General features: G+C 52.2%; 1 protein-coding gene across 1 annotated transcript; it reads right to left on the reverse strand.

Annotated features, from left to right (window-relative positions):
- Positions 1-585: 585 nt before the first annotated feature.
- On the reverse strand, positions 586-12,835 carry PPP1R32 (protein phosphatase 1 regulatory subunit 32). Its single transcript, XM_006026013.3, has 14 exons — positions 12,711-12,835; positions 11,010-11,148; positions 10,236-10,353; positions 9,836-9,989; positions 8,424-8,555; positions 7,660-7,723; positions 5,188-5,276; positions 4,576-4,635; positions 3,835-3,903; positions 3,595-3,726; positions 3,387-3,481; positions 2,682-2,846; positions 2,507-2,594; positions 586-1,471 (listed from the first exon to the last, which is right to left on the reverse strand). Exons 2-13 carry the CDS (start codon positions 11,113-11,115, stop codon positions 2,507-2,509), a joined length of 1,272 nt encoding a protein of 423 aa, XP_006026075.1. The 5' UTR covers positions 11,116-11,148; positions 12,711-12,835; the 3' UTR covers positions 586-1,471.
- Positions 12,836-13,386: the final 551 nt, after the last annotated feature.

Here is a 13,386-nt window from a genome sequence, read left to right on the forward strand (position 1 = left end):
AGGCATTAACACAGGAGATAAGAGAAGCATAACATCAGAAATACAAGTGTGCTGGAAAGACTGATTTATGAAGAGAGAGGAAAGGAGTAAAGGTCATATAGTCAGCTGAGTGATGTCAAAAGTGAGGGATGGGATAGCAGGCTGGCAGTCCGCAAAGGGCATGAATCTAGAGAAAGAGGGACTGCAGAAATCTGGGTACCTGGGGTGTGAAAACTAAGCTATATTGGTCCCAGGAGGAGAACACAACATTGGTTGTGTATATCCAGGCTCCTCCTGGAGATAACACCACTCACACTTTTCCTTATTATCCAAGTGTTATGGGTGAGGCTGCAAGGCTACCATGACCAGTGAAATTGCAATGTAGCAAAATTGGTGGGTAAAATAACACACCCCAGCCAGCCTCCCCACTCCAGGGAAAGTGAGAGATCAGGTGTCCACAGGCTGAAAGAGTGAGCTGCAGCCAGGTAGTGTTAGGTGCAACATGAGGCCTATTCAGCGAGTGCTTGTTCTCAAAGCCACTGTAGCCCTTGTGCCAGCTCATGAAACATTCACAAGGAAAGGAAAGTCTTCCTTCAGAGAGAAACATGAGAGCTGGAAAAAGAGTGCAGACATATCATAGCAAGCATCAGGTGAGGGGAGAAAATTGAGCCTGAGGACAGGTAGAGAGGAGGTGTATTAAATTCATAGGAGGTGAGCGGTCAATAGGACACTGAGCAGCGAAAGAGAGGCCTTCATCCTATGTCACACTGCTGTGTTCTTGTTTCATGCTGCACTGGGGATGTGGAGACCCTACAATGTATATGTGTGCACATACCACACATCATGCATGGAGTGTGGAAATCCTAGAGCGTATGAGTGTGTGCAAACAACACACCACACCTGTAATATGTGTGCCTCACACTGTGCTGGCTGCCTGGCTATCCCACTGTGCATGTACCTCATACTGTGCTGGTGCATGGATATCCTGCTGGGATGTGCTTTACACCCTGATGGTGGAAGGACACCCTGCTGCATGTGTGTCTTACACGCAGCAGGAGGTGTAGGAGAACAGGCCACCCTCCTGTGTGCATTCATTTTCTGCAGGTAATGCGTGCATGAATCTAGGTTAGGCTGAGAATGTGAGGATCTAGCTACCGCATGTTAGAGCTGGGGAGGAGATCAATCACTTGATCAAAAGAGAGCATGGAAATGCAGTGTGTATGCAGCTGTGCAATAGAACAGAACCAGGCAGAAACACAGGGCTGTCTTATACTGTCTATTAACCTCTTCTACGCCACTGCCTCCTCCCTTTGCTGTTACCCAACCCCCAGGAGAAGGCAGTTTTGCAGCTCAGTCAAGCAGGGTTCCTTTTATAGTAGAAGGATCAGCTTGTCCATCGGACTCAAAAGGCACGGGGTGTTATTACTGCACAGGGGCACCTGAGTCAGGTAGCATCAGTCCTACAGCTGCAAACACTGGCATGGAGCTCAAGCTGTGAACAAGAAAGGGAGGGGGTCTGAGCTGGAAGCAATTCAGCTGGAGCCAAAGCAGTGGCCTGGATTTACCCCAAGGATCAGAGAGGAATGCTCTTAGTGAATGCTGAGGCATTACACCACGAATGGCTCTAGGTGCAGAATCTCCTCCCCAGCTCTCAGACCTCGGCCTCCTCTGCTGGCTCTCAGGTAACCACTAGTAACTCTGCTATGTTTCAGATGTAAAATCTGGGTCCTCCAGGAAATGGGAGCATGGAGGCATGGGGGTTGGGGAAGATGAATTTCATGCAGTTAGAGGGGGAGCCAGGCTGCCCTACTGACCCATCGGAAGAAGAGCAAGCCCTAATGGGTCACCAACACTGAGCCAACAAAGGGGAAGTGACAAAAGGGGTGGCAGTGCAGGGCTGCCCCTGTCTGTCCATCTAGGCCTGCAGTGTTGAGAGGAGCCACTGGGCTTCTCTGCTCCATTATTTCTCTTGGTGCCCTTGGAAAAATAAAGCCAATTGGGAATCTCTTGCCTCAGTGGGGGAATCCCAGCCCCAGAGCTCCTTGCTTCCACAGGGGACCCTGGCCCCTGAGTCTCCACTCCCAGTGGGGAGTCCTCCCCACCAAGTCCCCTGCCTCAGAGGGGAATCCCAGCCCTCTGGCACCAATCTGCAAGGAAGCAAAGATTAAGTGAAACAAAAATCAATGAAGCCAGGCAAAGACAAGTTCCCAGAGTGGAATGGAGAGGACAAAATAGCCCTAAGGAATCCACAATGCCCCTCTTAAAGACCAGGGGAGGTCGGAGTGGGGAATGGCAGCCTTTGCTACAACCATTTTGCTTCCCACTGATCATTAGGGTCCAGGATTGAGGGGAAAGCTGTAGGCTCTGCCTCTGAATTAAGTCCTTGATAAGGAAGGGTCCCTGGACAATTTTCCTCCCAATGGCAGTGCCTGACCCAGGCCCCACATGGGCCCCAGGGCTGAGAGCTCACAGGTCCTTGCTAAGCACCCCATTCCTCCTCATTCCCACACTGCTACATGTCTCTTACCTACTCGGGTACCACAGTTTGGTGAAGAGCTGAGAAACGATGGTCATGAGGGCTATCACGATAAAATGGGTCCACTGTTGTGATTACCCTGGGCATAGAAATGGGAATTGTCACAAAAAGGAGAAGAGGGCAAAGAGGCAGCATGAGGGAGAAGCACCCAGCTAGGGAATGGTACCTGCCAACGTGGGGATGGACCCGTCTCAGGGTCTCCGTGGCATTGGGGTCACTGCCCAGGTCAGTGACGTGGTTGTTAGTGGTGAAGCCACCTGGCTGCTGGGGCTGGATCCCTCCCCAGGTCCATCCTTCTCTGTCTACTCCCTTCAGCATCTTCTCGTAAAACCTGCCCGAGATCAAAGAGCAGCAATGAATGTCCCATTCTGCTGGGTCTGTTTCCTCCTTGAAAACCACCCCCTTACACACACAAACACTGCAGAGCTGTGTGGGCAGCTCCCCTACCCCAGAGTATAGAAAAGAGACATATCACCACCTCCCACCAAAACAAGAGACATGCAAAGTCAGGTGCATGAAGGGAAAGGAAGCCTCCCAGGAGCAGAAGAGCCCAGGGAAGAGCTTCCCTAAAGAGAACAGCTGAACAGAAAGAGCCAGAGGAGCTGACCTCAGAGGGAGTGGGAGGAAGCCAGAGACAGTTCTTTTGGAGTGAGGCAATGATGGAGGGGGGTCAGAGAACAGCACCCTTCAGAGACAGGAGTGGAACCAGGGGAGAGCTCTCCCCTGGAAGTGTGTGTGGAGGAGGTAAGGGCTCCCCATGAAGGCACAGCATAAGGGAAGGTGAGGAAAGGTCTCCCAGAGCCAGACAGTAGAGGGGAGACAGGTGTAGAGGTCTCCCTTGGGGAGAGCAGTGTCAGTGCTTCACACTCACATGGAGTTGTAGCTGGTCAGGTACTGGTTGGGCATGTCCGGGTCATAAGGAGGTGTCACATACTTGCCATTGTTGATACTGAACCCCGAAAGCTCCTGTGAGGGAAGGTGACACAGCTGGGTTAAGCAGGGCAGAGCTGGCCAGGCCTGAGGGGCCAGGGGTGACTGCAAGGGGCTCAAGCCACATCTGCACTCACACAGTTACTCACCTTTTTTCCCACGTACTCCCGGCCCAGCAACTTGGTCTGGGTCTGCAGAGGCCTCTGGAGCCCCTGGAAATGGGAATGGCTCAGGGGACCAGAGTCCTCCACCCTTAGAGAGGGCACTGTCCCCTTTGGGTCCTAGAGGGTATGAGAGGATCAGGTGAGTGAGACACAATCACAGGTTGGAGTGGAGGCATGGGGAGGGGTTGCAGGTAGGATGGAGGGACCAAGTAGGGAATCACTCACTGTGGCACCCCGGCTGAACCCTGTCTCCCGCTTGGAGCCTTTTGCTAGCACAGGTAGGAATTCATCACCCTGGCAGGAATGAGACAAAGCAAAGGCAAGGCCAGCTGTGCAGTGTCCAGCAGGCAGAAGACACCAGCCCCCCTACCTTCCCCCCTGCCCCACCACCACCATTCTCCAGGCTGTGGGGGGGGTCACAGCCAGGCATAGCACTGCAGAGTACATCTAAACCCACAGCACTGGGGTTCAGCCACCCCTCCAGGGCTCCAGGCTCCTCCAATAACAGTGCTGGGGGCCTGACCCAGAGAAGACCCTGACACAATACCCTCTGTGCCTGGGCAACACCCTCCCACACACACTATTCAGCATGCCTTCCATTCCCAAAAGTGTCTATGGGAACCGGATCAGGCTCTCCATTGACACACCCATCTATGAGTCACTCACTCCTCTGCATTTCAGTGAGCCTCCACTGTGCCTTCCACTACTCCTTATGACTGAATGACACAACTCACATCTCCCTCCTTCCATCACATCCTTGCCTGTGTGTGTGACCCCCTGCAACACTTTTCCCCCTTGGTGTCTGGGGGACACTTGTAGCCCTCTTCCTAATACTTGCCATCAAATTTCCCCTTCTCCTCCCTTCACACTTCCCATCTTGATGATCTTCCGAGGTCCCTTCCAGCCCTAATGCCTATGAAATCTCCCCCACTCACAGCCTCCTGCCTCTGGCCCTGACCTTCTTACGTGGGGGATTGTAGAGGGTAAGAAGTCTGTCTTGGTGATGCTGATGCCAGGCTGACTCCTCTGTAACAAAGATACCAGGCAGTGAGACATCTTCCCTGAGCACGATTGAGCCTGAGGTTCCCTAAGAAGGATGACCCAGGCCCAGGCAGTTTGTTCCCATGGGACCTGAAAGACAATCCTTTGTGACTTTGAAGACTCTGCCAGTGTATAAAGCAGACATGGGGGCCCAGGCTATGAGGAAGGAGACCTCCCCATATAGAGGAAGCGGTGAGAGTTGTGTGGTGACTGCATGTAAGAGGCAAGACCCCAACTGGCTGCTGCTTTGGCAGAGGTTCAGTGGTAATCCTGACTGGGCACAGCAGCCCCAAGCCTTACTACAGCTCCCCCTCAGGGAGGGGGAGAATAAGATGGCAGATGGGAGGTTGCACCAGTCAGACTTCTGGAAAGCCCAAAGGCTGGATGGCTGCCCCATCCAACTCCTGGGCAAGTTTTAGCTTCATGGCTGGATTGTACTAGGACACAAAGAGGGTGCTGTACTCCACTCAGCCCAGCACAGAGGAGGCCATGGGGGAGCTTGCTTTTGTGGCAAGAACCAGGGCCACGAGCACTCACCAGTGGCTGTGGTACAGTGAGGTTCCGGTGGACCTCCTCAGTGAATCCTGTCTCCTCCTTGACTCCAATGGTCTTCCTTTGTAGGAAATCTGTAATGAGAGGTGGGCATGGGAAGAATGGAGGGGACAGGAGAAACATTTGGTTGCTTATATTTCTATAGTGCAGACTGACACCAACAACGTTGAACAACAGGCAATACATCTAGGCCTCCTAAATTCATGCATCTCAGGAATTAAACTGACAACTAAAATCCTGATACTAAAACTATGCAGCTTTATGGCTGCAGCTAAAAGACTATTTCTGCTGTCTGGGACTGCAGCCAACTCCCAAATCTCCATACAGTCCCATCACGATAAGGAGGCACAGACACACACAAGTGTAAACATGAGGTCCCTGTCACACAACCCTTTTACTCTGATAATTTAATCAGCCTTTACAGAAATGTAAAAAAGTATCGGATGCACATTACACAGCCCTACACCAGAGTAATTTACTCAAGTCCAATGTAGAGTTACCCCGCAAAAGGGAAAAATTAGACTGATATAATTTACACCAGTATGTTCTGTTAGTCTATAGCAGTGATTCGGAACCAAGGCGCCATAGCCTTGAGATCCTTTCAAGGTTTCCGCAGGGTGCCGCACAGTGTCAGCACTGTTAGGTGCACAAATATGATTCACAAGATAAACCCAGAGATGTCAAATAGGAAGCCATAGTGTCATAAACATTCTGCCCTGTTGTAGGCTTTCTGAGTTCTTTGCAACAGAAGAACTGCCCTAGTATTTTCCTGCAGTCAAAAAATCAGTGAAGAGTAAGAAGAGATGGCATTTTCCAAGGGGTGCCTCAAGCCTAATGAGTGCCTTGAGTCTAAAAAGGTTGAGAACCACTAGTTTATAGCTTACTCTAGAGTAACCTTTGCCCACCACAAAGTGGCCATTATCTGTTCTTTTGCTACCTGCTGGCAGCTGCCTACTGCATGCTGCTGCCCTGGAACAACTGTGCATTTGTCCAATCAGGATCCCAGGGAAATTTACATCTGTGCATAAAAACAGTGCAAATGACACTGGACACTGGTGTAAATATGTCATCTGTCCACACCTTGAGTGACACGGGCATCATAGGTACATGTACACTATATGACTGCAGCATATATTGCCATCTCAGTGCTGACCCTAACCTCGTTAGGTAGGGTACCAGAAGCAGGGAAGAGATGGAGGTGGGGACCTTAGCGCACACTACAACTGTGCTAATGGCTGAACAAAAAAGGTAGAGTACACAGGAGCTGGGAACATCAGAGAAAAAAACAATCATTACAAGGAACAACACACACAGATAAACCGAGCCTGATGGCCTTGAAAAGAATACATGCAGGGGGGTGGAGGGGGTTGGAAGCTCTCAAGATGGCCCGTGGGTAGCTAAGATCACAGATAATGCTGAGCACTCCTCTACTGCTTCAAGGAGCAGCAGCACATGATGCTGCCTGGTGACAATGCAGATAATGAAGACAGCTGCAGGTGGAACCCAGGCCCTGATGTTCCCTGCCGCTGCTCTCAGGGTCGGTTCTACGTGGGACTGAAAGGGACTGCAAGGACCAAAGCCTATGTCAGCACAGAGTGGGGAACTGGTTGGGGCTCTCTGTACCTGAGATACTGCTTAGTGACAATTCAGAGGGAAGTCCAGAATCCCCCTGCAAGCCCAGGTTAGGGAGACATAGAGGCAAATACTTATCACCATTCCCAGGCACTTCTAGCCAATAGGAAGTTCAACTGGAGGTCACTCTCTGACAGGAGTTCCAGTAGCACCCCTGCCCCATTTCCTGAATATACCCAGTAGGGAGTTTAACCACCCCTTAAAGCTAGAAGGCCAGGATTCTGTGCTCACAGAAGGCAAAGGTGGGCTGCAGCCGAAGGATAACAAGTCATCTGACAATTCACACTGAGCTTTCCAGCCAAACAGATCATAGGGATTCCCAGACATACTAAAAATCACTTTCCCCATTACTGAAATGTAGCCACCTCTGGGGCAGCTGTTTAGCAGCTTGTAGCAACATTAGGATGGGACGTGCAGAGGAAGAGTGTAGTCAACTGAAATAGAGGGAATTTAGGAAGGAAGAAGGTAAACAACTGAACAGGAATTTGATCAGGATAGTTTCAAAGTGCCAGAGGGTCTGCAAAAACCACAAGCAACCAGGGTCTTGGTTTAGTGACTAAGCTAAAAAGCAACTCCATCCTTCAGCAGCACAGTGCCTATAGCACCCAGGTGGGGGGTTGTTTCTTTACCAAGTGCCTCTACTGAGCCCTCACTCCCCACCTGTAGGATCCAAGTCTTTTATTCACGCCCCGGCCAGGCCTGGTGCCACTCAGCACACAAGACGGAAAAAGGAAAAGGTAGTATGGATACAGATAGAATGCTGAGGAGTACATGTGTGGACTCCTGTGGGGTGATGTTCAGGAGGTGCAAAGGGAAAGACAGTACCTGACTGCCTGGGCATCTCAAAGCGGAACTTGGAGTTATACTCTGTGGACATGTAGTGAGGTCCCTGCAAAGAGCAGCAGAGAGTGAGCAAACCCCAATATGAGTGCACCCAGATAGGAGACTGTTTCCTACTGCTTGGAGGCTAGAGACTTCAGGCTGGGGAGTCAGGAGACAGATAAAGTTCAGCCAGGTCAGGTTCTTCCCCTGGCCTTTTCCAGGCCCCAGGTCAGGAGTGAGGAGCAGGAATAGGATAAACACCCGCTCTGACACCTAATGCAATAAGTCCTGAGCCCATGCTCCCAGACTCAGGGTCCTTGTCTGCTTGGCAATGAGAGGGCACATGGCCTCACCTTTTGGCATTCCGCATGTGACACTGTCCCTCAGAGCATGCCCCTTACTGGGGCTCTGGTTTCTCCTCAGGTGTCCCATGCTCCAGTTGCTCATGTTGCCACATTGTGCCCTGGACCAGATGTGATCTCACTGGGTTTCTTGCATTCAGTGCTAGCCAGGGACTCACTCGGAGCCAACCCCTTCATGCCACTGCCACGATGGGCCAGGGCACAATGGTACTTGCTGGTACTTGCCTGTAGCATTTCTGCATCCCCTGGGCAGCAGTAGGAGCCAGACACAATCCTTCTCCTCCTCCACTCCAGCACTCATGTGCCTGGGCTGTGCTGCAGTGCCCAGGATGAATCTGAAATGACTCCCCTCCCCACCCCCTTCCATCCCCCATTGCCCTTGGTGTCCAACAGAGCCCCACTCACATGTCTGGCATTCTCTCTGTCGACTGAGCCTTTCCCCTGCAGCATGTGGAGGATGGGGGCATGTCTGGGCTCCAGCCCTGCTATGCCTTGTGGCCCGCCCTCTTCTCGCGTATCAAAGTGGACTTTCTTCACCTGCAGAATGAGCCCATCTGCTTGTTCCTGGGGTGACACACAGCCAGGTCCCCCAGCAGCAGAGACAGGTGAGGCTGCACAGGCCCCACTGTGCTCCTCACTCCTCAAGGGGAAAGCAAACAAATAGAGAGGCAAGGGCAAGGGCAGTGCTTATGGAAGAAATGGCTTGTATTGGCCTTTGATTTAGAAGGCAGCAGGCACCATTCCATCCCCTGCCCCCTTGGTTTTCTCTTTCATCAGTATGACTTCTAGGAGTATATTCCCATAGTGCTTTGCAGTGAGCTGGATTGCTCTATGGTCCTTTTCCCAGGTCATTATAGGAAAAACTTGCTGGCCCTTTGGAAAGCAGAGGGGAATTGTGGGAAGGTGTGGAGAACTATCAGCATACAAGTATCTTGGTCTGTCTTCTCCCTGCAAAGCATATGGATTACCAATACAAATACAAGCCTCACTCAGGTTTCAGACAGATCAGCTTGCCTGAGTTGCAAACAACACAGACCTGAGGTCAAGAGGTTCTATGTGTGGATGTGGGGTGGGGATTGGGCCCAAAATCAAGTAAGAGGTCCAGCCAACTCTATAGCAACAATGTACCCCAAACTGCTCCATGCTTTGGTTTCCCTATCTGTACAAGAGGGACAATGGCATGGACAATTGCAGCAGTGCTAGGAGGATAAATACAATTAAGAGTGTGAGGGGCTGTGGGAATATCAGATGCTGTGGGAATGGGGAACATATAAACACCGAGAATAGATCATGTATATAGAGCACCTAACATCATCCAGTCCAGCCTGGCTGGGGACTGCCAATGCTGCTGCAAGGCTAAATAAAATAATGAGGAGTAATTAGCTCCTTTAGCCATCTCATTGCCACTTCATTAGAGCATAGCAGAAAGCATTAGAGCATATGATTAATTGCACTGAGCACCCAGAAGCAACCATCATGGAGCAGGACCCAAATAGCACCAGGAGCTGTACAAGCAGAGGACAAAAAGCCAGTAAGTCTGAGACACACAGCAGGGGAAGCACAGGAGGAAAGTTCTACTTCCCTTGTGGCACAGAGCTAATAAATCAAAAGGGTTACACTGTGTGCAGCTATTAAAGGGTTAAAGCCTACATAGTCCTTTTAACCTCTGCAGCCCCAAGATAAACTTTATGTAATAAAGCACCCACACTTGCCTGGAAAAATGTCATCTCTGCAGCCCCAAATCCATGGAGCAACTACAGATTCAAGTTCAACTCTGTGCAGAGGAGAAAGTTCAGTTGCATTCATGGGACACTTACTGCTTTGACAGTGGGACAGGAAATGGGCTTCTCCCGAACAAACCCACTCCCTGCCTGGTGGACGCTCCAAGGCAGTGGGCACTTGCCGTCAGGCACCTGGAGGGGACGGAAGTGCTGGGTGGTCACTGACTCATAGTTATCCCGCAGGAGAAGCCTGGAGCAGGAGGCAGAGCACAAACACACAATGTCCTGAGCTATGGCCCACACTCTGGCTGCAGTCCTATCTCTAGCCAGACAAGCCCATCTCAGAGTGCAGGGCGCTGGCCCTAGGATACACCTAGGTTATGTCTGGATGAGATGACTGTCCCCATGGGAGATACAGGCCATGGGAAAGTGTCCATACAGGTCTGAGCCCTGCCCTGCCCCACTCCCTTCCTCAGTGTACAGGAAAGCTACCTACCCCATGGCTGGGTTATCCACTCTGTCCAGGCTGGACTTGTAGTAGACAACAGGCAGGTAATTGGATTTGTACCCAGTTCCCGAATGGCATCCGACACGAGGATGGAACTTCTCCTGACCTGCTCATCACAGGGGGGAAAGGCAGACATTACTTACCTAAGAAAGAAGTATCTACAGAGAGTGAGGGGGAACTTGCCTATGCCTGGAGAGGCCTCCTGTGCTCCTTATGCCCTGGAAAGGATTCATTTTGTCAGGACAATTTCCAGCCTCCCATTGGTGATGGCCCCTGGGTAGCTGTTTTCACCAGGCACTGAACCCAAGTGCCCTGGATCTGAAGGTTGGAGCAGACTATCAGACTCCTACTCTGGGTCCCAGAGGCAAAAGAAGAACAGACAGCACTCATGCCAAAGGGCTGTGCCAGTTGCGAGGGCAGGGGTAGGACCAAGCCAATGGATGCTATGAAGGTGATTCAGGGCTTACTGGGCCACTGCAGGAGGCAGAGGGACTTAGCTGAGGAAATGGCCCTGCTCCTGGTCCCTAAGGTGTCTTGTGGGAGTGAAGTGCCATTAGGTTGCTCTCTGGACACCTATATGAAGGACCCTCCCCCACTAGGTTTGGCCCTGTGGCCTCCGACAGTGGATGGATGGCTCCTCTAGGGAGTCCTGGAAATTCAAGGGAGGACATTCACATTACACACCAGGGTACCAGCATGGGTTTATTCCCTATCTGTCACAGCCACATGTCATGGAGAGCATGATTCCCCTGGGGCCCTTACCGTAAGCTGTGCCATAGCTGGTGGCATAGAATTTCATTGGGTCCATGCTCCCTCCAGAGCTCATCTTCACATAGGGGGAGACACTGCCCAGGGGTAGGCGCCCCATGTTGTGGGGAGGGATGGGTCTCTGGTGTGCAGGCTGCAGTGACAGAGACAGAGGACAATGTGCAGCTGAGCATAGGCACTAGCAAACAGGCTTTGCCTAGGGAAAGCTGTGCTTGGGTCAGCCCAGCTGCTCGTCTAGCATTTCCCTGGCAACAGAGCATGAGGTCATACCTCTGGCATTGTGATGTCAGAGCAGGGGCAGGGAGAAAGCCCTGCTCTGAGCCCTGGAAGGTCAGCAAGCACAGGAACTGGCCCCAGACACATACCAGGGCATGCAGACCCACAGGACCCCAGGGAAGCCAACCTTTCCAAAGGTCAGGAGGTCCCAGATTCACAAAAGCACATGCCATAGCTCTAATTCTGCCAGGGTGGCTCTCCAGGAACTGCTGGGGTTCAGAAGTTATGGGGAACCCCTGAGAGCCCAATGGCTAAAATGCCACATGGAACACTGATAAGTGGCCCTGCCTAGGCACTTCCCCCTGGACCTCTGCCTCTCTCCCCTAAGCTTCCTCTGCTCCAGCTCCCAGTCTGACCTGCAGTCACAGCCATCCTAGATCCCTTACCTCCTCCAGGCAAGCCTCCCTGAGGTTCTACCCCACCCCCACCACCTAAAGGCTCCCTGTGGCCCCCATCATAGACCTCCCTGAACCTGTTGCCCTTGAGAAAAGGGTTCCCACAGCAGACCCCTCACTCCCCACCACCTGCCCTTCCCAGGACCGGAGAATTTACTCCCTTGCAGGATGGATGTCAGCTGGCAGCTTTTCCTCTGTATGGAAAGGCTGCTCCAGCCTAGAAGAGTTCTGGGTATCTGCAAACAGCCTTCCTGTGGGGCAAAAAGGCCTTCTTCCCTTCTATCTTGACTAGGAGATTTCTGGCCCAGCACGGTACAGATGTGCAGGGGGAGGGAGGGAGAAGGACTTGCTCCCCCACACATACTCTTAAATACACCCCAGTACAAAAGTGGTATTCATGGAGCATCTCAGCATTGGGGGGGGGCATGGGCACTGTGCTTGGACAGAGAAGGAGCACCCACAAACTCCAGAACCAGAGAAGGGACTGCTACACCACCTCAGTCCTTCACCTCCCTGTCACCACAGAGAGACCTCAGGGGCTTTCTACAAGGACACAAACCCAAATCCCAGCCCTAGGGCAGAAATAAAGTTCATTGAACCAGCTTTAAAGTGCCCCATGGCTATTTTTCAGCACAGGGACATTGATACGTGTGACACTGGAGTCTGCTGGAGCGCAGTAAGTACCACACTCCAGACACAATTGATTGAGTCTGCTCCAATGTGTTGTAATTATAGTGTGTGGGAGCAGCCTCCCCGCACGTGTACAGGAGCCCATGATGATTCAACCCATTGATGCTCACTTTCAGCACAGAAGCCATATTGCTGTGGAGTGGGGTTCAGTCCCCTAGGACAGGGCTGAGACCTCCTGATCAGTGCCCAGGACAGGGCATTCAGTCTTCAATTCTCAGGGAAAGCGTGGGAAGCTCTCCCAAAGCCCACCTCCCCCACCTGTGCTAAACAGTCTGCACCCCCAACCCACCCCTGGCTGCTCTTTGGCTCTGCCCCAAGCGTGCTGCTCCCTTACCTGCTCTGGGAGATGCTGCTCCCGCTGGGTGACAGGTGCAGTGACAAGAGGCCTGTGGCCACTAGAGAGGACCTTGCAGAAGCCAGGGCTGAGCGGGGGCTAGAAACCTGCTGGAGGAATGTGCAGGCCCGAACAATAGCCGCATGCATCCTAGCAACCAAAGCATAGCAACCAGCAAGGGAAACAGGACAGCTTCCTGCAGAAGTGGGGGAGGCCCTGGCCTGAGGGAGGATCTTACAGCACTGTACAAGCCCTTGGCGAGGGCTGGAGTCGCAAGGATCCCCAGCCTTGTATGCAGCCTGGACAGGGCCCATGGTCACACATCTGCTGCCATCGTTTCCCATGCACTTGAGGAGCAGTGACAAGGAGAGGGGCTAGTGGGGCCCAGACCACAGCAAGAGGGAGAGTACGTTAGACAGGCCAAGCGAGGGAGGGAGGATGAGCAGCTCAAGGAAACATGGCCAAGAGAGCACACTGTGGCTGCCAGTCTGTGCTATCTCCCAGCAAGCTGGGGCAGGTTTAAACTACCTCTTTCAGTATTTGGGAGGGCAGCGACACCCAGCGGTTAGTCCTGGACAGAACAGTTGACTGGTAATAATCCTTTGACTCTTGTCCAGTGGTGGCCATACAGACCAAATGAGTGGTGCAGGGCCAGTCCACAGGCTGAACTGGGCCC

The sequence above is a fragment of the Alligator sinensis genome, unplaced genomic scaffold (assembly GCF_000455745.1).
Source record: "Alligator sinensis unplaced genomic scaffold, ASM45574v1 scaffold437_1, whole genome shotgun sequence".
In the NCBI taxonomy this organism is placed as follows: domain Eukaryota; kingdom Metazoa; phylum Chordata; order Crocodylia; family Alligatoridae; genus Alligator; species Alligator sinensis.

Bases quoted from the DNA above. Each gene is read 5' to 3' on its own strand.
- PPP1R32 (XM_006026013.3), bottom strand. From the start codon at position 11,115: ATGGGGCGCCTACCCCTGGGCAGTGTCTCCCCCTATGTGAAGATGAGC. The intron at 9,990-10,235 runs GTAGGTAGCTTT...CTCCTGCTCCAG, and splicing joins GTGGATAACCCAGCCATGGG to GCTTCTCCTGCGGGATAACT. The intron at 5,277-7,659 runs GTACTGTCTTTC...CTCTCATTACAG, and splicing joins TGAGATGCCCAGGCAGTCAG to ATTTCCTACAAAGGAAGACC.